The 25,604-nt window shown below is 39.9% G+C and overlaps 1 protein-coding gene and 2 long non-coding RNA genes across 4 annotated transcripts; 1 reads left to right on the top strand and 2 right to left on the bottom strand.

Annotated features, from left to right (window-relative positions):
* Window positions 1-2,548: 2,548 nt before the first annotated feature.
* LOC123981092 lies at window positions 2,549-3,807 on the bottom strand. Of its 2 annotated transcripts, XR_006827673.1 has the most exons (4): window positions 3,612-3,807; window positions 3,045-3,184; window positions 2,743-2,835; window positions 2,549-2,624 (listed from the first exon to the last, which is right to left on the bottom strand). It is a non-coding gene; the product is annotated as an uncharacterized LOC123981092 (long non-coding RNA). The 2 variants fall into 2 exon arrangements; XR_006827674.1 differs by lacking the exon at window positions 3,045-3,184.
* A 70-nt stretch (window positions 3,808-3,877) lies between these two features.
* LOC123980994 lies at window positions 3,878-6,391 on the top strand. Its single transcript, XR_006827637.1, has 2 exons — window positions 3,878-3,958; window positions 6,012-6,391. It is a non-coding gene; the product is annotated as an uncharacterized LOC123980994 (long non-coding RNA).
* Window positions 6,392-15,609: 9,218 nt separating this feature from the next.
* On the bottom strand, window positions 15,610-17,089 carry LOC123980588 (alpha-2 adrenergic receptor). Its single transcript, XM_046065041.1, has one exon. The coding sequence runs from the start codon at window positions 16,934-16,936 to the stop codon at window positions 15,635-15,637; it is 1,302 nt and encodes a 433-aa protein (XP_045920997.1). The 5' UTR covers window positions 16,937-17,089; the 3' UTR covers window positions 15,610-15,634.
* Between the last annotated feature and the right edge of the window lie 8,515 nt (window positions 17,090-25,604).

Raw genomic sequence — 25,604 nt, 5'->3', positions numbered from 1 at the left:
TTTGTGTTCTGTTTTATCCTAGTCTTAGTCTGTTCCTTGTTTGGTTGTAGTTCATTTGTATGATTTAGTTTTGTGTCTGTTGTGTTTTTGTTCTTTGTCTGGTGATTTATTTGACAGTGTTAAGTCTTGCATGCTTGTTTCCTGTTGTGTTTAGTTTGCTTCTTGATGTTCAGTTGTGTTTGTGCATTTTGGCCTGGTTCTCTCTGCTCCCCCTGTGATCACTTTTGTTGCCTGTGTGTCTGTGTCTGATTGCCTTCCCCTGTTCTTGGTCCCACTCTGCTCGTTAGTGTTTATATGTTTCCTTGTTCTGTTCAGTCTTTTTACGTCCTTGTCTATGTTGAGTCCCTGCGTTTATTGGATTACCCTGCTTCTGTTTGGATTTCTTAGTTCTGTTTTTTGGTATTCGTTTGTTTTGGATTTTCGTTGCCTTTGGATTACTTCTTTGTTTGTGCTCTTTGGAAGCCCTTCAGCTAAGTTTTTGTTTTAATAAATATTTTGAACTGCAACCACCTCACCTATTGTCTGCATTTGGGTCCACACCTAAGTTTGCACTCAGTCACCTTTGACACTTATAAACTTAATCATTCTGACAAAGTTGATTTTGCTGCAAACATGAAATGGTGATTTATTTTTAATATGTTCTTTTAACAATTTGGGCCATGGGAAGAGTTTTAAAAATTTTTTGTGAAATTAGTCTTTCAAAATATAAAACCTCTCTGTGAATACAAACGTGACATTAATTTATTGTCTGACCACAAAATCATAATGAGAGGGTATGACCAGAACCTGACAGTAGTCAGGTCTGCTACCCTCTTGTGGGTTTTACTTGCAATAGTGTAACCCCCAATAAATCTTTACACAGTACAAACAGAAAAATTGTATTGTCATAGAATCAAGACTGTGGTGCTGTACGGCAGTAGATGCATGTTATTCTCACACTCTTTCTTCAACTCTTGTCTTCACAAAATCTATTTCAGAGTCCCCTGCTTATTTCATCCAATTTTACAAGACATCCATGGGCGGATATTTCATGTCACTGTTGTTGGGGACAATAAAAACATCTCCCAGCAGGGGTGGTTGTGGGGGTTCATAGCGACAGTGAGAAACAGCGTGTGCGTGGCACAAGAGGAGGGGGAAAGACGCTGACTGAGGTTAAATAAATTAGGCGATTATATCATAGACTTGATATATTTCTCACTTTCTGCAGATTTTCTGAATAACTCAGTAGATGTGTTTGCTACTAAATATTTAGAAATAAAGTCGCTAAGGGTGTGAAAAAGGTAGGCCTCTGACCAAACCACTGGGAGGCATATGGGGGGAGGCCATAATCTTTCAAAATTTAATAATGCATTGGATTTATAGTAGAAAGCGAGAGCTGTGAACCAAATACATTGACTAAACACTGACCGACAATAGTGGTTATACTTTCTGTATCAAAAGTATCTCTAGGGACAATTCAGTGGTCATTGGATATTGGTAGGAATACTGTCCCTAATAAATTCGGCGCCCTTGGAGACATGTAAAATCCTTCATGTGACACATATTCAAATGCACTGCTGTAGGCTGTACTGTGCAGTTATTCACTTCACAACAGATACAGAAGCATCATGAGACCTTGGGGGTATATACGGGATGTTTGATGGTAAGGCTGTGCAGATAACAATGCAGGTGGAACTGATGACATCCATCCTCTTTCCCACCTTTAACGATACCTGTTGTTGGCCAGTCAGTGACCTTTGTCTTGCTGGAGGCTCCTCTCTCCACATTATTTACATAAAACTACTGTAAAGCCTTCATTAGCAATTAATTTTCTTTGCACATTGCCCAAATTCATTCAAGTTTCAATGGCTGAATGCAGTTTGAGTGTATGGAGCTTTATAGCATCTTTCAGCTCTTTGTTTTGGTATTCTGGCTCACAACTTCACTGTCTTGGTTCACTCTCACTGCTTCTCTCATAGCGTTGTTTTCAGTCACAACAGCTAGCTGTTTTTAAGCAAACGTCTAAAAATCCAATGTACACTACCTGCCCACCACCAAGCAGCAGACTCTCAAAGTTAATAACGAGATGGTGAACATCGTGGAGCTTTAGAAGCTAAAGAGCCTAATTTTTTTCTCAGGAGATGGCAGAGAGCAAACCTGATGCTGGAAGGAGAGTGAATGTTGGACTTTGTCAGGTGTAAAAACATGACTAAATTAATGCTAATATTGCACCATGTGTACTGGATGCATAAAGAGGCAACTATTTGCTAACATGTTCTCCATAACAGCTTTATTATGTCAGTGGTGGTTTTCCTCAAGTGGCCAACAACTTAATGCAGCTTTAAAGACATGGAATACTGGCAAAAGATGTGACTTACTGGACAATTTCAAAAGCCATAAGCACAAATATACATTGGTTACCTTGTAATGGGTAAAGGTGACATGCAAATTGCTTTAACTATGTCAGATGATTATTGTAATGGAGACCAGGGGTTCCATTACCTGAAATAGTCAAGTAAGTATTAAGGTGGGGATAACTGATAAAGCAGGAGCCATACACATTGTTATTTTGATTGTTTTATTTGTGAATCATTTGATGGCTGTCTTTGTGAGTGGTTCCACAGGGGGGGGTCTGGCCATCCTGCCTGTGTGGAAAGAAACCTCAATCAGGGATAGTCAAGGTTCACAATATAGTATTGACTGCTTTTACTCTATTTCAGTTGTTAAATTAGTTTAAACAAGATGAACAATGTAAGTACTCACCTCTTCCTGGTTGTCTCTTCAGCAGGGGGCGGAGGCAAAGGAGTGTTGTAGGCCCAAGCACCTGCTTAAGAGCTGCAGGAGCAAACCATGAAGCTGAGAGGGGGGGGAGTAAAGCCATCACTAATGCTGACTTATGTGATTATTTTGAGTATGCTTTATTGATTTACTGATAGAAATTTGTATTTATGTAAATATTCATTCTTTGGGCTCTATTTTTCTGTGGTGTTGGGTTTTTGGGTAAATTATTTATTATTCTAAATGATGGTGGTCCCCCCCCTGAGTAGTTTTACCCACTTAATTACCTGCAGGAGGGAGTGTATAAAAGGCAGCAAGTTACTTCCAGTGCAAGTTTTTTGTTGGTGTCGGTGTCTCCTCTTGTTGGTATGGAAGACAATAAATGCCACGTTTGTGCTTGCATTTTACCTCTGTCTCATGTCTCTCTCTGAAAAATGTAAAGCCACCGCCAGGCCATCGGACAATTATATATTAATGGGCTTGAGGATTTTGTATGATGAAGAACATATTGCTTATGATGTTGAGTCCTGCAGTGGACTTTGAGTGTGTGTTTATTTGTCATTGCTTTTGGGATAAAGGTCCAAATCTGTTATTGATTATTGTCCAATGTAAAAGCCCTAACGTTGGCGCATGCAATAGCCGCATTATGAGATGACATCTTGTTTCCTGTGCCCCCTCAACCCCTGCACAAGTAATTACCAAATTCACACTGTGCCTCAGGCTTTGAGTTCCAGGCAATAATTGTAATTCTGAATTAGATTTAACAAAAAGGCCTTGACACATTGTTAGACATTGTTAGCATGGAAATTTAACAGCTGTAACTGGTTTTGTGTTCGTGATGCAGAAGAGTCAACCTTGGTCAGTGTGTTTGCCTTCATGTCTCCCCCAAGGCTGGATGAGCTCGCTGGAGCAAACAAAACAATAAAAGGAACTTATGGGGTGTTTTAAGGGTCTGCCTGTTCTTCTGCATCTCACTGAAAGCTTATTGTCCCCTTTGAACACAAGATAATAAAAACAAAACAGCCTAAATGTAAAGATAAACAACCTACAGTGAGGCAAGGTAGTTGGAGTGTTTATATTTGAACATGTCGATGGAACGCTTCTACAAATCTAAACCACTGTTAATTTGAAGCATTTGCATTTTTCTTGATAAGCTTTTTTTCTATTTCACATTACTTTCTGCTTATTCTACATTTCAGAGGTAATTAATGTACTTTTTTACTCTACTACATTTATTCAACAGCTATAGTTACTGGTTAATTTACAAATTGAGATTTCACATGTATGAGCTTATAAATTATTAAGCATTGTTATAGATTAAACCACCCAGCAGTATATAAAATAGTCCAAATTAGCTCTACTTCATCCAACTACAACAGTAAAGTGCTATTTACACATTCTTGCAGCAGCAGTAATATTCAAATAATCTTATATCCAACAGTCACATTGGCCATTTTTCTACATTTACTACTTTTGATACTGACAGTACACTTTGCTAAAATAACTCAATTTACTCATAAATAGAAACATTTTTAATGCAGGACTTGTGCTTGTAGTGGAGTATTTTTACTGTGTGGTATTGCTAGTTTTATTTCAGTAAAAGATCTGAAAATGTCCTCCAATCCTGCTGTAAGTTCATACAAACAGAAATTCATGCAATAGAGAGTGAACTCGCTAAAACCGTCATGTAAAGGCCTATTTAATTGCACATGATGTTTACACTAGAGTCACTTGCACACCTTCTGGCTATTGTTTTCTTGTGTCTGATTGGAGGGTCAAATGCACAGGTCTCTCATTCAATAAAGGGCCAATCAAGGTCTCCACAACAGATGGCACTATGGGGGGAATATGCCATATCCTGTCTTCAGTTCATTAAAGGATTAGGCTGAAGAACTTTTATGTTTCTTGCTGCCAAGAAATCCCCAAACCAAAAATTATACTAAAAAATATTGTCTGTGTAGCCAAATCTTGATATGGCTTATTTGTCTGTGCCATAGAGCTCCACTATTAAAAACGCATCAGTAAGACACACTGGGTTAAATGCAGAGGATGAATCTCGCTACATGTAGGTGCATGTGACAAATAAAGTACCTTTAAAAATCTTCATTTCAAGTGCACTACTTATGGGACACAGAAAACCAGGGTCTCAACTTTAAATCTTTAAAGGCATTGCGTGAGTGTGTGGCTCAAAAGCCCCTGTTTAAAAAGCCTAAACTCTTAAGCTCAATTGAAGAGAAGACGTGAGGGCGTTCAGTCTGTTTCCAGTTGAGTCATTCACACTTTCTCACATATGAGCTGTCTAACAGGACGGCCAGCTGGCTTTTGGCTCATGCAGCGAATTGCGAGCTAAGCTGTGAGAGGGTTGGTGAACAGCGTCTGAGGTGCTCTCCATCATTATATGTGACAGCTACACTGTGATGTATGATTGGCTGAATTCAACAGATGGGGTAATTCATCACACACTGAAATGTAGATTTAGGAGTCATAATGCTTTGATGCTTCAGCAAACTCGACTGCCTAACATCAAATAATAATCGATGCTGAATAATAAGCTGAGCATCAGCTAATATTATAATGTTAAAAGACTTAGGGTTCAGTGCGTTATCAACGCTTTAGGACTAAGTTTTTTTTATAATTTTAAATGGTTTATAACATCTCCTTTATAACATCTCCTATATTACATCTTGGTTAGTCCTCATCTTTCACATATATAGATTCTTAAATCAAGTGTGCATGTGTGCTTTTATGCATTCATGGTTGAAGGAGTGAAAAATGCAAGGGGAACTTTGAAATGTGTTTTTAAAGGTAAACAAATTAATTTTAATTTTTTTTTTTTGAAGGGCTCAGCCACCAAATGGCTCTTTTGAGATGGGATTGCTGTTGCAATCTCACATATTTTCTCACAGCCAGGGTCTGATGTCGGGCAGAAAATTGAAGCCAGTCAGGTTTAATGCTGACACGAGAAACCTCATCTGCTTCTGAGTGAAGCATATTGAGGAGAGGAGAGCACAGATTCAGTGTTTACTTTGTGTATCTGAAAAGCAATTGAGAAACACTTAATATGCTAATTAGTCAGACTAGACCTCTTGATTTGTTTTAAAAATGTGTATTTTAGGGCGTGTTCCTTATTAAAAGTTTTACATGCATGCCATCCAATAAAGCATGTAAGCACATTTATGGACTGCTGTGTTAGCTCTTGACTTCACATTAAACTTCAAATACACTGACGCCTTTGTTTTTTCTGTGTTTCCCAGACAAAAGAGGATGGTGACATCTGCCTGTGAAAAGCTGCTGTAACACTCAAAGCTATCACTCAGAGGAAATGGCAAACACCCCTATTTTCTATTCATAGCGGTTATCAGAGAGTCTTTATGTTCAAAGTTCCTGTCTGTTTCATTTTTATTATGCAAGACAGTGCAGGAGAACGATCTTAAAGGAGCATTAAGTAATTTGGCTAGTGGTTGTCACAGGTGCTACTTCCGTCCACATCAGTCCTCCTAAGGGACTCTGGAGTTGGGTTTTAGCTTGAGACACCACCCATCGGGGAAACATACCTGTCTGTAAACCCTAACATCCCCATAATGCATCAGCCAGATGGATCTGGTATGTAACTAAATAAATGTAATCTAAATGAGTCATTCTTTCATTTGCTCTTTGCTAATTAAAATTCTAATTAAAAGTCAAATAAAAGCTGCACCAATCACAACTTTTATATTAGTATTGCATTGAATGAAGAGCGTTGCTCACAGTGACAAACCCACAGAGAATAGTCACCTGAGTCTGCATTTTTAGCATCTTTCAGCTCTTTGTTTTTGGCTTTTATGGGCCAATACCTAAATGTTTGGTTCACTCACACCTCTCTCATTCACCTCATTTGCAGAAGCAGTAAGCAGCAGTGAAACAACCAATAAACTCACAGTATACTAAACAGCTAACAGACAAAGTTTGTGACTAGCTAGTGAGGAAAGTGGAGCGGGTACAGTATTTCCCTCAGAAGAGTGTTCAACAACTTTATAACATTATGCCAGTGTTTAGAGCTTGTCCTGTGGCCAGTGTGAGACTTTTACAGCTGTTACTTCTATAGTGGATGTGTGCATCTCTGGGCCAGATGGCATCACACATGAACATCACAAAAAAGTTAATTTCTTCCGTAATTTAAGTCAAAAAGTTAAATATTTCTGGCCTTTATCTCAATATTAGAATAAAGACTGCATAATACAGAAATATCAACCGTCTAAGGTTAATTTATGCACTCAGTACTTGGTCGGGGCTCCTTTTGCACAAATTACTTCATCAGTGCGGCGTTGCATGGAGGCAATCAGCATGTGGCACTGCTGAAGTGTTATGGAAGCCCAGGTTGCTTTGATAGCAGGCTTCAGCTCGTCTGTATTGTGGGGTCTGGTGTCTCTCACTTTCCTCTTGAAAATACCTCTTGGTTCAGGCCAGGTGAGTTGACTGGCTAATCAAGCACAGTAATACTATGGTCAGCAAACCAAGCAGTTTGTAGTTGTTTTGGCTCTGTGGGCAGGTGCCAAGTCCTGCTGGAAAAGGAATCCAGCATCTTCTTAAAGCTTGTCAGCAGATGGAGGCATGAAGTGCTCTAAAATCTCCTGGTAAAACGGCTGCATTGACTCTGGACATGATTAAACACAGTGGATCAACACCAGCAGGTGACACGGCACCTGAAATCATCACAGACTGTGGAAACTTCAATCTGAGACCTTGATTTCCACATGAAATGCATAACTTACTTAAAAAGGAATTTGGTCCACTGCACAGTTCTCCAGTTCCATTTCTCAGCCCAGGTAAGACGCTTATGACGTTGCCTCAAGAGTGTGACACTTGTAGTTCATTTCCTGTACTCGTCTGTGCCTGATGGCTCTTGATGATCTGACTCCACCATCAGTCCACTCTTTCTGAAGCTCCCCCAAGTTCTTGAATCTGTCACGAACCCCCGGTCGTGATCCTGGCCTTCTTGCTGGTATACGTGTGAATGTAGTTTTTGAGTTCTTTTCCCCTTTTGTGGTATGTCTGCTCTGTGCTTGGTGTGTTTTGGTTTTGCGTCTGTCTCTGTGTTTCAGCTCTCTCCCTCATGCTCTGAGGCTGCTGGTGGGCATGGTCGCCAGTGCTCCTGTTCCACATCCTGCAATCTACTCACCTATAAAAGCCAGACCAGCCTTCCAGTCCCTGCCGGATCGTTGTACCACTCATTACGAGCACACGCCAGCCAAACCAGCACTGAACTTTTTGAATCTTGTCTGTTTTTTTGAGATATTGAGAGTAACTTGTATTTCCCTGTCTTGACCGCAGAATACCAGCCTGGACCCCAGACTCGGATCATTCACCAGCACCACAAGACCCCGAGCACTGGAACCCGGACCACAAAACCTCTGACCAACCAGAACGTCATCCACCTAGCCTTCATCTCTTTGCATTTGTCTTGAATAAATACTCCTTAAATCTGAGCTAAACTCTGGTCTGTGTTTGAGTCCTGGCACCCGGTCCTGCCAGAACCGGCTTTGCTTGACAATCCTCTCAATGCTGCGGTCATCCCTGTTACTTGTGCACCTTTTCCTACCACACTTTAACCTTCCAGTTAACTTTCCATGAATATACTTTGATCCAGCACTCTGTGAGCAGCCAGCACTTTCAGCAATGACCTTCTGTGGCTTACCACAGAAGTGGAGGGGGTCAATGAGTGTCTTCTGGACAGCTGTCAAGTCAGAAGTCTTATCCATGATTGTGGTTGTATGAACTGAACCAGACTTGGATTAAAGACTCTTCTCAGGTTGATGTTTCTGTATTCTACCTTTACTCTTTATTCTATATTGTCATCAAGATTAAAACAGAAAAAAATGAAATATTTCACTTTATATGTAATGAATCTAGAATATATAAAAGTTTCACTTTTTGAATTGAATTACAGGGGGGGAAAAAATTATTTTTTCACAATATTAAATTTTTCTGAGATGAACCTGTACACTAAAATCACAGCATAGCCTAGTATTGTTCCTGAAGCAGTTGAAGTCTTTTATCCTCCATCTAGTGGTCATCAGTGGAACAGCTTCAAAGGGGGTGAACAGCATTGTAAAGACTGACTTACTTTCTATTACAGATGCAATTGCTAAGACACATTTCTTGAAACCTTCACCCAAAGAACAAAGAAAACTATAAATGAAAAGCACATTACACTCAAAAATATCGTGCAACTGCAAAATCAAAGTCAATACAGTAAGAGACTTCATCCGCATCACATACAACCTTGTCCCTTGCCAAGCAAAGGTGGAAAACCCTCTAAAGTGCTGGACGCAGCCTGACTGTAACAACACTCCACACCTGTCTCGCTACAGGCCAATTCCATTGCCTGTAAGTACGTTGTAAATGAGCTTTGGTCATAGACCTTCCACACCAGACAGAGAAAAATTACTTTATTGGATTGAAGTAAGGGCTGAATGACTGAAGGTAAACATTTATGGTGGTTGCTGGTTGATGTTGAACCACTTGCTCAGCGGGACACCACAGTGAAAGCTGACATTGTCCCATAGACAGGATGCACTGCCAGCTGATGATCCTGCTGCTCACGCTCAAACACAAAATCCCGTAGACCACCCAGATAAAGTAAGACAGTGTTCAATGTTATATGGCCCCAAGGTTGAATGACAGTAGAGAACCTGTCCCTTGCTTATAGTTTGATCAAAGTGTGACATTGCCAGAGACTTGACCACATATTGGTTTGATCACATCATTAGAAACAAGTGTGCAGAATTATGAGTTGCTGTGTGTAAAAGATGACAGCTGTGTTGTAGTTGTGTTTAACTTTTGCTACATGTACTTACCATTTTGCAACACAAGTGCATCACAGTGCAAAATGTGTTTTAGTGAGTGAGAATGTATTTAGAGTTTTGCAAAAAGAGTGGATGAGATTTGCAAAAAGTGTCTTAACTACCTGAACCTGTTTAAGGTTTTGCCAAAAGAGTGACTGATTCAACAAATGGATTTAGGCCATAAAGCGTTTGGTTCAGAGAATGGGGTTTAGTGTTGAGTTGTAGTACTCGAGACCGGTCTTAAGACCACTTTTTGATGGTCTTGGTCTCGTCTGGACTCGACCACATTTGGACTCAGTCTTGTCTCTGTCTCGGACATTGAGGACTCTGGATTTTATTTCAAGACCAGCCAAGACCATAACTTTGGGAATATCAATAAATTGCTTTTGCATTGTATGATTTATTTGTTAACATCCTAAATTTGATTGGATGTAAAACGTATTGCTTCAAATGCAACCAATAACCCTTATTAAAAATGTGTTGTTCCCGTTAACGACTGTCACCCATACCCACAATGGTAAGCATGGAAAAAGAGTGTTGGATAAAGATACTTACCTTCATTTCAGCTCTTACTTTTTGTATGTGAGTGTTTTAATGGGAATGTGGATCTTTCAGATCAATTTGAGAAGTACCTATGATCTCAATCCACATTTTATTGTGTGTCATGTAATGTGGGGAACTGGTCTTGGTCTTGACTTGGTCTTGAACTCTGGGCTGCGTTCGAAAAGTCTTTTTGCTTAGGAAGGTTCCTAACTGAGTGAAGTGAACGGGTATTTCAGTGGCAGCCATGATTGGATAAGAGCTCTTCGAATTCTCTAAAAGCTTAGGAAAGGTGCCTCAATGCTTCCTTTCATATCTCCTTTAGCACAGGGTACACCGGACCATCCTTTATGAATGGAAAGGAGAGAATGCCATCCCACAATTCCTTGGGCGGCAACATTTAAAGCAGCTCACGTTCTCAAACTCAAATAATATCAACCACATTTAGCAAGATCCTTGCAATACAGACGCACATTATGATACTTTAATAAGACTCACAATTACCTTCTTTCTTTTGGTTTGTTTTCTTTCAGCTTTTTTGTAATCTAATACTGTTTCAACACCGTTTTATGTTTCGGGTTGTTGAAATAAATAAATAAATCACCAACCATGACGGATAAAAGAGGTTGATCACCATGTAAGTTACCGTTGCCTTTTTTCTCTTATGCCATAACTTGCTAATATGCATATGGGCTATCTTAAACTGTCAACAATAACTGAGACCCATGCGAGCTGTCTTGTAACATGATCAAAGTGAGGATAATGTTGCAGCCTGTAGCCTCACGTTATGTACTGCAGCCTTCAGCAAATTAATACTTCAGTCACAGATGCTGACACTCTTGCCTTAATAAAGGCAAAGATCAAGCTGGATAACCTCTACAGTAGGCGTTTCCCACACACTGATTTATTTGTGGCGGCCTGCCACATTATCAACGCTGATTTTCGATTGATTTTGTTACTATTTAAAATGGGTAAAATCGTATTTGATGACAGAGCTCCGCGCAGTGCATATATTCTCTCAGCATCTCCTCTCGCCCTGTCTCGGTTTGGGCGTTCTTGACTACAACACTAGTTTAGTGTTTTAGCAGTTGTGAAAAACTGTAATTGTGTGAAATGCCTTTAAAAACATAAGTTTGACCAAGTGCTACAGGGCGACCAAACTCTGTTTCAAACTGTTCCAAACCCTCTGGTGACACCTTCATCTTGATTTCAAGCCAGAAAAGAAATGCACCACCTTCAATTTTTAGGAATTGCTCTCTCAGTGCTGACCTATCAAACAAAGTGCAGGCTGGAGAGTTTTTGAAAGCCATAAAATCTCAGCACCTGGCAAAGTTATTGGTGAGTCACTGCAATCGATCACAAGCCCTGTTAAACCACTGTTTGTTTTCTGACTCCAGAGAACCTGAAGGGTTAATGTGCAGCCAAACACAATTTATTTATCCCAGTGAAGAAGGTGCTGTCCTTACTAAACCTACAAATCTGTAAAAGAGCATTGGGAGAACAGCACAGTTAATCTGATTCATCTTTCCTTGACCTTATGAAGAAAACTACATTAATGAAGAATTTATTTGCAAAGATTTAGCACAATTTAAAAAAAATATAATGTTTTGGCTGATGGAGCAGTTTGGTTAATACTTGTGACAGAGCATGAACCTACCTGCTTATTCTCTTAAATCACGCAATTGAACAGACGGCGATACTGTGTTCTTTCGTTTTTTGGGGGATGTAAATCTCTTGTGGCTGCAAACAGCAGTTGGAACAACAGCAGATGGACTCGTAACACGTTACTAATGGCTTTTGTCTGCACACACTCAGCCACAGCAGAAAAGTAGGAGGAAAACAACAAGAGTTTGTTGTGGGGGATTCATTTTGACCTCAGTCCTGCCCACAGGGGCTCAGGGGAATATTAGATTATGAGGCAGCCAGACCCAACATCAAACTTGTTGTGCTGAAAGGTCACTAACACCCTAAAACAAGCATGGCCCCTGTCCATCGTAAGGACAGAACCCACTCTTTTTTTGACCCCATCATGGCATCCTCATTGATTACAAACTCACAGTGTTGAGTGTTATGTTTTTTTTGACGTAAAAACGAGTCAGCTAAAATACTGGAAATCCTATTTGAATATTAATTGATTGTGTTAATTTATATTTGTTTCAATAATTTTGTTCTTATTGTACCAAGGCCAACAGACTGGATTTTTAGTTTTTATGAATGAGTAAAAGACTAAACCAGTCCTTAAAAATACCCTGGTACTGAGCAAAGGCTGAGCTTAAGCCACAGATCATAAGGAGCTATGATTTCAAAGGACAGTAACTGGCATAAAGGACCCTCAGACATTTACACTTCAATGTAACCCAGCCATTGTTGTTTTTTTATTAATTTGTTTTTCTATACAAGCATTTCATCTCGCCTATGATGAACCGGTCTGTTGCTTTTCGTCAAAAATAATAAAAAAAATGTAAAAAAAGAAAGAGTCAACTCTAAATTGGCCAGTGACATCATGTCACCCCAAAGTCCCATGACAGAGACAGATACTTACCAATCTGCTCGTGATTGTTCAGTTTTTCATATTACGACACTGTTTACACCGAGTCTGCACAACACAGTGACACCAGATGGATCGGCTCTCACAGGTTTTGCATAAACGGAGATTTTCTCTTTCAGCTGAAAAATAAACTGAGTTGGGTTTAATTGATGTGTTGAATTTTAATTTGATGAAAGGTAATTCATAGACACTTACAGAAACCACTGTAATTGGCTGTTTGGGGGCTGCTAGATTTGTCAATGACTTAAAAAAGCAAAGGAAAAGTCATAAATCACCGGATAAAGACTAATCCCCTGTATTTTGTATTTAAAGCTTTTTAGAGTACATGGCCCCTGCCTCTCTAATTGTCTTTCCATCAGAAAATATAAATGGCAACAACACTGCACTGCATGGCCTATAAAGGGGCTCCACAACATACACCAACATCACACCAAAGGTTCACCTTACACTTCTTCATCTTTTATTTTTGCACGACAGCAGACAACTTAAGCAGAGGAAAGATGTGTACTGCACTTAGCAAAATATAAATCCAAAAACAGCAACAACAACAAAAAAAAATTTAAATAAGACTAAACAGAGGTAGTTTCTGGAAAAATAAATGCAACATAAATGCATTTGTTCTTTAATACTCAACCATTTATGGCCACTGTGGAAACAATGACCCCTTTTGCACATTGTATAAATAATTTAGCTTATAGTCTGGAGCGTCAGCCCTTCTCAGTGCCATCTCAACTCTTTAAGGTCCAGTCAGAGATCAGAACAAAGACTGTCGTGATTTAGTCTGCTATTGTGCTTTTGCCATTTGTCTGCTGAGTTATGAATTAGCAAGATGACACTTTGGTGGCAGGAATACACACTCAAAGCATCCAGGTACTCGAAGAACACAGCTAAATTCCACCCTTACTGCTTTAGAGTCTGTTTACAGCAGAGACGCTCAAAAAAACCAGCAACATCATGGCAAGCAGACAAAAAGATTTTAAATATATGTTTAATTTTTATCCTCAGAGTCAATATTTTCCTACCCAAAGAGGTTGCAAGATAATCTTTTATATTTTCTGTCAAATAATTGCCCTTTTCTTGTAAAATACTAGATAGTTTTGCCCTTCAGGCTTCTAAAAATGATTTGAATTGAATGATCTGAGAAAGGAAAGTCACTGTGGTTAAACTGCTATTGACTCACAGACATATTAAACATATGAAGAAGGGTCTCGTGTAAACGGAGATTCATTTTCATTGGAAACAAGCAAAAAAGACAGGAAACAACTGCTGTAAGCGCGATTGCAGGATCATCAACCATGGTGAACTGATGCCCCCGAGACCCCAGAACTCCGGGGGCCTGAGGGGCTCCAGGCTTACTGTGGGTTAACTAGTTTTTCCTAACTGAATTGAAACATTTTTATACCTATGCAGAACTAAAGCACAACACTGACATGATAAGGGCCTTAAGACGGGTTTTGCATTGTCACCTCATCTTTAAGGAATATTTTGACTTTTTGGAGAATTCGCTTATTCACTTGCTTGCTGAGAGTTAAAGGAGAAGGTCGATACCACTCATGTCTCTATGGTAACTATGTAGCCGGCAGTTGGTTAGCTTAGCATAAAAACGGAAAGCCAGTTTGCCTGGTTCTGTTTGAAAGGTAACAAAATCTGCCTACAGCTCACTAATTAACACTCTATATTTTGTTTGTTTAATCTGTACAAAATCTGAAGAGTAAAAACTGAAATTCACATTTTCACAGGACCAGTAGCTTCATAGAGTCTCCACCGGTTGCTAATATTAAGTAGAGGTGCTATGAAGCAGATTTAACCTTTATGTAGATTTGAGCTAGCTGTTTCACTCTGTTTTCAGTCGTTATGCTAAGCTAAACTAACCAGCTGCTTGCCCAAGCTATTCATCGTCCATGCACAATGGTGCTATGGATCTTCTCATAGCTCACGGCAAGAAAGAGAATCAGCATTTTCCCTGTAAATTGTAAACCTTTCAGCTAAGGCACTGTCTTGAAAAGGCTCAACTACAAAATTCTTCTTCCATTGGCAACCTTTCATCTTCTATTTTGAAAGTCTTCCAGCTGCCAAATGACTGAGCAACCTTTTTCTTGTACCCCTGTATGCTCTCTGACTATTAAATGTATCATTACTATGCTATTGTCATTGCCAGCATGGGCCTCTAGCCTTACTTGTTTACATGTTGGTTTTTTATTTTAATTTATCAACCTTCTTGCCTCTCTCTCTCTCTCTCTCTCTCTCTCTCTCTCTCTCTCTCATATATATATATAACCTATTACATGTGTCTTGTACATGTATTTATATATTGTACTATTGTTTTTAGATTTAGGTATAATTTTCCATTTTACTTAATACTAGTATGGAGGGATGGGGGTGGGGGACAATGGGGTTGAACTGTTTAAGGCTTGTTTATAAGATAGAAAGGGCCTTTATACTTTATTGTGAATTTCTACTGTAATAATAACGTTAAAAAAAGAAATCAAGTTTTAAAATCGTCATAATGTCAGTTTTGTGCTTATGTATGTTGCATATTTCCAAATGAATATGTTAAATCACCACACAGCAAACCTGTGGCCCAGTAGAATTATAGCACAAAAAGCATAGACACATTGCACAGAGAGTGGGAGGAACAGAAGTAGGTAGCAGATAAATCCTGCCATGTGTCTTTTGTGGATGTATAAAGAGCTTGATCAATGATGATACACTATAAAGCATTACAGCACACTTCAGTAAGAATCAAAGAACGGTGGCACTCACTAATCAGATTAGGACAGCCTGTAAGAAGCCTGTGAATGGTGTGAATGGTGTCAACTGCCATGACTGACTTACAACAGGACAATGAGACGTAACAGTGAATAAAGAGTGGCAGTAATAGACAAAACAGGCTTCCTTTATTCCAAATTCACTTTGATATTTCCTTTTCAGATTGTCATGGTGGTGCAGCAGCTCTGCCTCAGATCTAAAAAGACTTTTTCCATGACTTGCAGAGGATCTTCTGGAAGGCGCGCCGGAAGTCCCGGTTGAAGATGGTGTAGATGGCAGGGTTGAGGGAGCTGTTGCAGTAGCCAATCCAGAAGAAGAATTTAAAGAGCGGGTCAGGGATCCTACAGGAGTCCCTGCACACGCCGTACAGGCTGTAGCTAAAGAAAAAGGGGAACCAGCACACAACAAACACCCCCATAACCACAGCCAGGACAAATGTAAACCTCTTTTCTCTAGCTTGAGAGACTTTTTTCCTGGCAAAGGAGCCTCGGCGACGTTTCCTCCTGGAGGCAAAGAGGTCCATTGACTTGTTACTGACTCTGGAGATTCGAGTGGATTGTTTGGAAGGGGATCTTTTCTTTTGGCTGGCCCTCTTCACTCTCGGGGAGTCCTGGCCCTGAGCTTTGTGCCCTTTGCCCTCTGAGGAGGAGCTCTCCTCCATGTCAGCATCCTCAGTCTGTGGCCCGATGGTGACGGTGCGTTGGCTGGGCGTAGGCGGACACTGACAGTGGCCGTTTTCTCTCTCGCCATGGAAATGGGAGGTGGCTTTGCTCAGTCCATTCTCAGTTTGTGTAACACCATCTGGCCTGGGGGTTTTCCCCGACATGGTTCTGGTTCTGGTTTTGGCCACCTGGTATATTCGGATATACACCAGGATCATGATTAAGCACGGAGCGAAGAAGGACGCGGTGCTGGAGGAGAGGATGTACCAAGTGTCATCATTCAGCTCGCACTGAGGCTGAGAGCTGATATCATTGTTGCTGTCTATAGATATGAGAGGTGGAGATGAGATGAAGGCAGATATAAGCCACACAATTAAGATGATGCACTTGATGCGTTTGGGAGTCCGCTTCAGATTGTACTCTACAGCCTGCGTAACAGACCAGTACCGGTCCAGGCTTATTGCGCACAGGTGAACAATAGAAGAAGTGCAGAACAAAACATCCAAAGCCAGATAAATACCGCACCAAACTTTTCCAAAATACCAGTAGCCCATAAGTTCATTCGCCAGAGAAAACGGCATCACCAAAGTGGCGACAAGGATGTCCGCGGTGGCCAGAGACACCAGAAAAAGGTTCTGGGGGGCTTTCAGCGCCCTGCTTGTCAACACCGCAATAACCACCAGAATATTCCCAACAACTGTAAAGAGAATGAGAAAGCTTACGAGAGCAGCGATGCCGGCTATCGCTGCTAAAGAATATCCACTGTCCAGGCTCCAGGAGGAATTCAGATGGATCACCGTGAACGCGTCCATCCCGCTGGCGTTAAACGAATCCATCCCGGCTGTGTGCGCGTTAGATATATCCTGGACCGGCTGAATGTCGGCATGAATTCACGTTCAGTCTTCTAAAGACTGAATAGTCCATCAAAGGCACGCAGCTCCTCGGCAGACTGACACATTTGACGACATGGATGCGCGCGCTTGAAACGATTCCCACTTATCGGAGTCTTTGGAGGTTATTTGCAGCCTGTTGTTCATGCGTATCATAATAACTTACTTAACTAAAAAAAAGAATCTCCAGTGCACCCTGTCAGGGGTGGAGTGCAGTCCAACCGCAGCTCTCCCTCCTTCAGCATGGTGCGCTCTAATGATACCCCATGTGTTGTTCTCACAAAACTCACCCCACGCTGCCCCGCCCCCGGCACAGAGGGTTATTGTCATAGTGTTGGAATATGATAAGGCTAGAGACATTTTTTTCTAGGAATACAAATTATTATTTTAGTATTATTAAACTATAGCAAAGCTGATTATTTTTTCTAATTGACTCAAGGTGAGGGAGAAGCCTGAGAAATAATGTGTTTTTAGTTTCTTGCCCGGTTTCCTCTCTTTTTACTAAACCTCAACTCACTGGAGGTCAGTATTGCTGCACTCACAACATTATAATCGTCTGGAACTGTAAAGCAAGCACGTTGTCAGGCTATTTAGGGGTAAAATAGAGAAATATGTGAACAAAAATCTCACAGGTTCGTGAAGTTGTTCATTTTTTATGGAGTGTTCATGTGGCGGCGGTTTCTAGGGAGAGAGAGTGAAGGAGTGGATGGGGGCTTTGAGGGAAGCTGAAGATGTGAGGCTTGTTGAGTTTTTGGAGTTGAGCTCATCTGCCGCGAGACAGGCTGCTCCTTCGGATACGCCTCCAGTGTAAATCAGGTACAGAAGATGGATTGAAGCCTGCTGCGTTTCACCTCCGCTCGTTTTTCATCGCGCATGAACACAAATATTTACGCACTGGACTCAAACATCAGGAAGTACAGCATGTACAGGTGTCTCTGTGTTTTATTGTTTTAACAGGTTAAACAAGATGTCTGCTGATGTATCAGTGTCTGTTTGTGCTGCATGAGCACCTCAGGGGGATGTGATTTTATAGGAAAGGAACAACACATTTCTAAACATTTTTCTCATATGTTATTTTTCTCCTGTAAAATAGATTAGTGATATGGGAAGAGGCTCTTGTAGTCCTATTTTTATAGCTGCAAAGCAGAACAGTACACACAGCCTGTGATGGGAGTCAAGCAGCCACTTTTTTCATTTTCAAGAGTCCAGAGCCAAAAGGGTTGAACTTTTCGCCATTGTGTAATTTCAGAGGGACATTGTAGTAAAGTAGAGCAAATATTTAGATAATGTTCCCCCCTTAAATATGTTTATTGTTCAGTTGGTCTTGACCTCACAAACTGCAAATAAACAGACCCATACCGTACCACAGCATTCCATTGTATTTTACTTTTGAAACTATAGCACACATTATTTATATTTACAAATGGTGCTGCAGTCCTCAACATATACATAAAGGTTAGAAGTGAAGTGTGTGGGCTGATGCTCCAGTCACAGAAGGACTGTAGTGAAGAAGGGTAGTATTGTGACTTGTAAGCATATATTTGAGTATATATTTGAATAGACTTGAATACACTTAAGATGAAGTGCTGTTCAATAGATTCATCATTCAAATATGATTCAAGGTTGTCCATGAGACAGGGGGGATTTGAAAAGACACAACATCAAATGTGATCATTGAAAGTCCTAAAGAAATTTACACATGGTAAGCCTTGGCTTCTAATGCAGTAATGTGAGAAAGACAGTGTAAAAAGGTATCCCAGTTCAAATAAAACATAAACAACCTGACAAAATGGGCATTGGCAGCAAATGATGATGTCAGGATATTTGGGGTGAGTTTTGAAATGTTATCAAATTCTTTCCTCTACAATATTAAGTTCTCCTCCATGCACAGACTGTGACTTAAAGGTGGTATTATGTTTTTTGCCTATTTCCCTCTCCTTTATTGAGTTATATATGTTTTTTGTGCATGTAATAGGTTTGTAAAGTGAAAAAGCCCAAAGTCCACCCAAAGGGAGTTCCCATCTCCCACAGAAAACTCTGCTCTGAACTGCCTGAAAACAACTTGTTTGTAGTCCAGCTGCTTCCCTTTCATCCCTGTGACGTCACAGGGATGAAAGCAAAATGCTCGTCATATAAGGCTTGCCAAGTTGCTACTCAGACACGCCCTCAAAAACACTGGTGGAAAAACACTGAGCTGCAGCACACCTCTCCTCTCCTTTCCAAACACTAGCTACCCTACAGGCAGTCAGTGGACATGAAGTTGTTACTGTGATGTAAAGACAGAGCTCAGTTAAAACTTTATGGATGAAAGATTCTTTTGTTACAAAGTAATAACTCACCACTCTGAAACTGTTGCACCAGTCTACGTTGCCAAGCTGGTCGGCAACATGTATAGCTGAACCGAAGCTGTTTACCGGCTTCTCACTGACCCGCTCTTCTCTGCTTCTGATTGTGTAACTCCCAACAAAGATCATTTAGAGGCAAGATGTATTACTCCATAGCTATACGAAGCGTTAAACACACAGAGTGAAAAGAAGAGCTGCAGCAATGTGCAGTACAACAAAAAATAGGGTGTTTATTGAAAATGAAACCATGTAAACCTGTTCTGGTACAACCCTTAAATAAGATTTTGAACCTGAAAATGAGAATAATAGCATGTCTTAAATATATCAATTACATTATATCATCACCGTACAAGTTGAAGCAAATTGTTGCTTAGTTCAGAAAGACTATTAAAATGATTTCTGTGTCATTTGATGCAGTTAACAAAGTGCCAAGACAACGCTCGATTTCAAATCACACAAAGTGAAGTTTTCTATCTCCATTTCTTTTTTCTTCTGCTCCACGCACATACTCAAAGAATCTCTCTAGACTGAAGGATACCTTTAACAACACACAAAGGGTTAACGTGCAGCTTTTCAGCCTGTTGTTATTAAATGTCAGCATGTCCTGCTTGAGAAAAGATACTTGTGACTGAAAAAGGGCTCTCGAACATCTAGCCTCACAAGCAAGTCAACAAATTCAAGGCTTGCTTTGACATCTTCCAAAATGTGTATGTTTTGTGGTGGATGATGTTGCCATGTTATCAGTGTTTCAGTAAAAAAGAAAGACCTTGTAGAATAAAACTTTATTGTTCACCTCATTAGAAAATGTGGTCACCAAAAGCAGCACATGAACATGTAACACATGAAATATGAGACGAGACGAAACAACACTTAAGCAGCCCCACGAAAATACAGTGAAAAATAGTGTTTCCACACTATTATATAAAAGGAAGAAACTTCAATAGTGTTTCTACACTATTTTTCAAGGTATGATGATACATTTTCACCATATGGAGACTTTAAAAAAAAAATTGTCCTACAGTTTCTCCACACTGTAACGTTTGTTCGCTTAATTTTTCTTTCAATTTGTTAGCAATTTTTCTTTCAAACTGAGGAGCAGGGAGAGTCAAGCCTTTGGTCTGTCCGCCCTGGAAGAGGGATCCCTCTTGAAGTTTCTTCCTTTTATTTCCTTTTAAATGATTTTCTCATGCTTATGATACAATCATACAACATCCATTCAACATGTGATATTCAAACTTGATACATACATACATACTTATTTACTTGACTAGTTCTGTAAACAGAGTCAGATAAGTAAAAATAATAAATACATAAATAAAAACAAGGTTAGCGTTTGATTATAGATACAATTGTGCAGCTTTATTAAACAGCCTTATGTCAGTGACTTCAGTATCTGTTGCAAAGGGAGGTGAGAGTATGACTCACTGTCTTACCTCATCCTAGTAGCTTGTCCAGAGAACTGAACCAGTGACCTCCCAGTCACAAGCCCGCCTCTGTCTGCTTCCTCATGCAGCTCCCAGTAGCCTCCATACCGCTGCAGCTGCAGACCCGCAGGTCCAGGTTCACTTCCACAAATTTAGAGCTGCCAAATGAGAACAGAACCGGCATAATTCAGTCTCTTTATTGCCAACACTCCCAAGAAGTCACAGTTACGGTAATAACACGCTTTTGTTTCCTGACTTCCACAGTCAGGATACTGTCAACATCTGTATGAATATTGCACCAGATAACTTGTGTTGCCATGTGTATTCCTCAATTATTGATTGATACTGCTCATTGTAACCATATTCTTGTGAAACGCCAACCGACACAAAGAAAGAAGCCTGACAACCATTAAAAAAATGTTTGCGAGAGGAGAAGAGAGGAGGGTGAACAGGTACTGTAGTGGTGATCTGCAGGGTTTAAGATGTGTGGAGTGTGCAGGAGGAGAGATGAGTTGAAAGCCATCTCAGACAATTCATGTTTGAAGAACTCAGTGATGATTGGAAAATATACCTCTGCTCTGCTGGTCTTGACTGCCGGTGTGTATCAGCACTGTAGAAATGTTCTTCTTAACAAGCTGTGTTTGTTGTTTCTTAGAGCTTAGGTGTAATTAATTATGTTGAACGGCTTTCGAGATTTGGTTGTTTAGACTGAAATGTAACAATTTATTTATCAGCGGATAGCCCTTTGAGATGTAGCATCTCGTTTTCAAGGGGGTCCAAAAACACAAATACATAATACAAAGACAAAACATAACATAACTGGTACACAAATACACAAAAACATAAATACACAGAGCCAATACACAAAAACAGTTGTCTCCCTCGGCTGGTTGCACCTACACTCCAGGCCGACGACAACTGAAACAGAAGTTTAGAAGGTTTCAATGAACTTGCAACAAAAGGACTGACATATCATAGTTCATATGTGTTATTTCTAGTATAATAAGTACAACACATTCAGTTGAAATACACAGGTCAGTTCACTTTACCTCACTGCACAATAAGGGACAATCACAACATTTTAAATTCAATGCAAGATAGTACCACATTAGGAAGGTGGAGGTCAAATCCACCTGAACTAGATCATATAGATGTTCATCAATCGATAAACAGCACATAGTCAAACAAAGTGGATATACTTGTCAGCATCAGGAACATGCACGCAGTGTATTAAGATGGTGAAATATAAATAACCTAAATCTGCGAAAAGATGAGATGGATCTCAAAGAAAGAGGGAGATTGTTCCAGTAGCCTTATAATGAAAAGCCATCCATCCAGCAGCAGAGAATATTCTTGGTAAAGTGAAAACAAGATATTGCATGTCTCTTAGAGGATATGCAGAACTGCAATGGACAAAGAGATCTTTGAGATATGGAGGACAATTGAAGAAATAAAATAACAAATAAAGTGAAACTCTTCTTGAATTAAGCTGCAGCCAATTTCACACATTACACAATAATGAGTTTTAAATGGACACATGAGGATAAATCTACTCAGAGAATTAAAGTGTCAACTTCAAGACAAGATGTCTGAAAAAGAAAAAAAATCTGAGGGTGTGGCGTTAGAAAGAAGTGAGTTTGTCAGACCTCTGGAGCCCGTGCTGCTCTCATCTCTGCTTGAGGCTAGCGGCTCGACAGCCACTACTAGCGTGACACACCTGAATGCAGTAATGTAGGTGTCACATTTTGACTACTAAGAAGAATGCATGCTATAAAATATCTATCCACAGTTTGTTGTGGAAAAATTAAACCATTTTATTTTGTTTATATATAGTGTATTTAAATGCACTGTATATCAGTATTAAATAAGCAATAGACTCACACGATCACAATCATTTGCAAAACAGTCAACTTAAAGTAATCATTTCCGCTGTGTCTTAGGTGGATGGACTGGATGAGTGAAGTTCTGTAGTGCATATGTTAAAAGTGAAAACACATTACAGTATATACAGGATTTGATAATTTAATAGTTTCCTGTCACTGTCTTTAGAAACAAGATGACACATTATGAAGCATTTTTTTTAAACTTAAGAAAAATGGGAATGGGAAAATGGCATGCTGAATGCATAGCGTGGAATTTGCATGTTCTCCCTGCGTTAGCGTGGGATTCTTCTGGTTTCATCAAAAACATGTATGGTGCAGTGGGTAATTCTCCTGTCAGTGTCCTGACCAAGGCACAGCGGCTGCCCACTGCTGAGTATGTGTTTAATGCAGAGAAGGAACTGCAGAGAACAAATTTCATTAGATGTTGTACTGTGTATGATTGTGTATACGTAATTTGATTAATAGTGGCGGCGATGGTTTAATAGCAGTAACTGGATGTCAGAGCTGAGAAATCAGTCAAGGAGAGATGAATGAACAAACTGCTTCTGCAGAGCACTGCTGAGGAGTGAGCGGCATATTGTTAAATAAGCACAAAAGGCAGTTGTGAGGCATGACAAGGAGCTGTGAGGGGAAGAGCTGGCTGAGTGAAAGCTCTGCATGAACCCTTTTGTTGCACGATCATTACGGGCAGCAAGCCTTACAACTCTAATTAGACACTTATTTTGCAGGTAATAACTCAGAATTATTCATTTAATTTACATGTATGGTGTTAGGAAAATTATTTTGACGATGTTAATGCATCTGCATTTGGTTCATCTTAAGCAAAATGCACCCGCCCTCTACTCTTTATTAAAATCAAACATGTCATACAGGAACTTCCTCCTTCAAGCAGAGCACTGCCATTAAGACGGTTGCTTTTTAAACACCAAATCTCATATCTTCATATTTAAGTCAAAGTTTTTTTTCTTTTAGCATGTAATTCCACGGCATTTAGTCTGTACTAACTTCTATTTTTTCAGAGATGATGTCATTTGAGATGTGAAACAAATGTTAGTTGACGCAGTATTGTGAGCAACAAAGTTCGAGCTGGGAGGTGGCTCAGATGGATGGATGTGTCACACAAACACAGGACACAGGAGGTCGTGTTCCATGCAGAACAAAAAGCCATTGTTGACTTTTTTTTAAGTTTTACTCTATGTAAAACGTCACGTGACTTACATAACGTACTTATTTTAACCCATATCAAGTATTTTTGTTGCCTAAACCTAACCACACTGCAACCGTTTCACAACTTCAACTAGGTGTTTATTATTGTTACCATGACAACTGTTGGGCACCTGAAAGTTACTCTGCTGGTGAAGGGGAGAGTTTGGGCAGGGGACACTGTAATTTTCAAACCCCCGAACAAAGGGGACTTGAGTTATTATCTTGTTCCCACGAGATATAAAATCCTACTTCTGGGCTCCGTTGGGGTCAGATAAACCGTGTGACAAAAGAATAAGTAGAGAACTATTGTGGGACAGTCTTACAATGTTGTTCTGCATACGATTATAAATAGGGGGGATGTTAACTAATCCTCTTAATATATTGAGCTCTCACCTCAGACTAAGGTCTATTTAGATGGTTGTTCTGGAACTTTTGATCACGTCACATTATCTTCATCAGCAGATGGAGTTTGCCCAGTTGTTAAGGAAATCTATGTCACCTTCTTCCGATGTTATTAGTCCATAGAATCAGTATTATCGATTGTTATTACTCCCATAATTATGCTTCAGTAGGCGAGTATTATCACTTCTTCTCCTTGATAAACAGTAAAATAATTCAGATCCATGTTCAATGTTGGATTGACGACTGACCCCATTGGCACACAAGTCCTCCAAATTAAACGTAATACGTTGTTAGTCCATGCCCTCTAGAAGGACACAAAGCAGCATTTTCTCATCTGACACCCTTATTGTCAGGACAACATCATTCTGTGCCTTCTAAAACCGTTGTAAATCACTTTTGGAAAATAAATCCATTTTATGGCACTGTCAGCATCATCTGTCAGAATGATCGTGGTCATGCTTTATAAACTGGTTGGAAACTGGAAACAACGCCATCCATCCACCTAGCCTATGGTGATGACGACAACTGATAACACACATTTAATAAACTGATTTCATAAGCTGCGGTTTCACAATATTAATATTCTACAAGATGTAAGAAGTGTACATGTATAAAAGGCAAAACATATATGACAAATAGTTTCAGAAACCCCTTACAAATACTGACCAGGTCAAAACAACTAAACGTATTGTGTAAAGGCTCAATATTTAAATGGGTTTATGTAGATCATAATAGGCATTCACACACAGCTGTATTAATGATGCTGTAAATGTTAATGAAATATTGCCCCCAGCTGACAAACTCCTCTTAGCCTTCTGAGAGGTTACACTTACAGCTGAAAATTTACTGGTTCAATTAGCCGTTGACCCCACACACAGTCACCATTTACAAGTAGCGCAGTGTGATGTGGGAGGGTTCTCCAGAGGCTGGCTTTCCTTGACCAGGAGAGTTGTATTTACACATATAGCAAGCCACATATACACACATGTACAGAATATTTAGATATCATCATGTTCTCATAGAGTCAGAGAAACAATGTGAAATGTGTCTTGACTAATATCATCAAACTGAAACTGTAAGTGACAACAGACAGAGTGAGAGAGTTGAGAGACAACAGTGCAGGTAATGTCAAGTCAAATGCACGTCAGTTTTAGTGGCAGCTGCTACTCTGACAGTCAACACATTTTGAAGGCCTGTCACTGAGAAGCATCTGTGTTAACCCTGGAGGCACTCCACAATCTCCTTTTGATACTGAGCACAGTGACTGACGTTGAATCAGATATCTGTCGCGCCTGCAGCACACAAGTGCTATTAGATTGTGTTGTCAGGGTTAGAAAAGAAACACCTTTCCCAG

This window comes from Micropterus dolomieu, linkage group LG12 (genome assembly GCF_021292245.1).
Source record: "Micropterus dolomieu isolate WLL.071019.BEF.003 ecotype Adirondacks linkage group LG12, ASM2129224v1, whole genome shotgun sequence".
NCBI classification, from domain to species: Eukaryota; Metazoa; Chordata; class Actinopteri; order Centrarchiformes; family Centrarchidae; genus Micropterus; species Micropterus dolomieu.
This window is presented reverse-complemented; position numbering and strand designations above follow the sequence as displayed.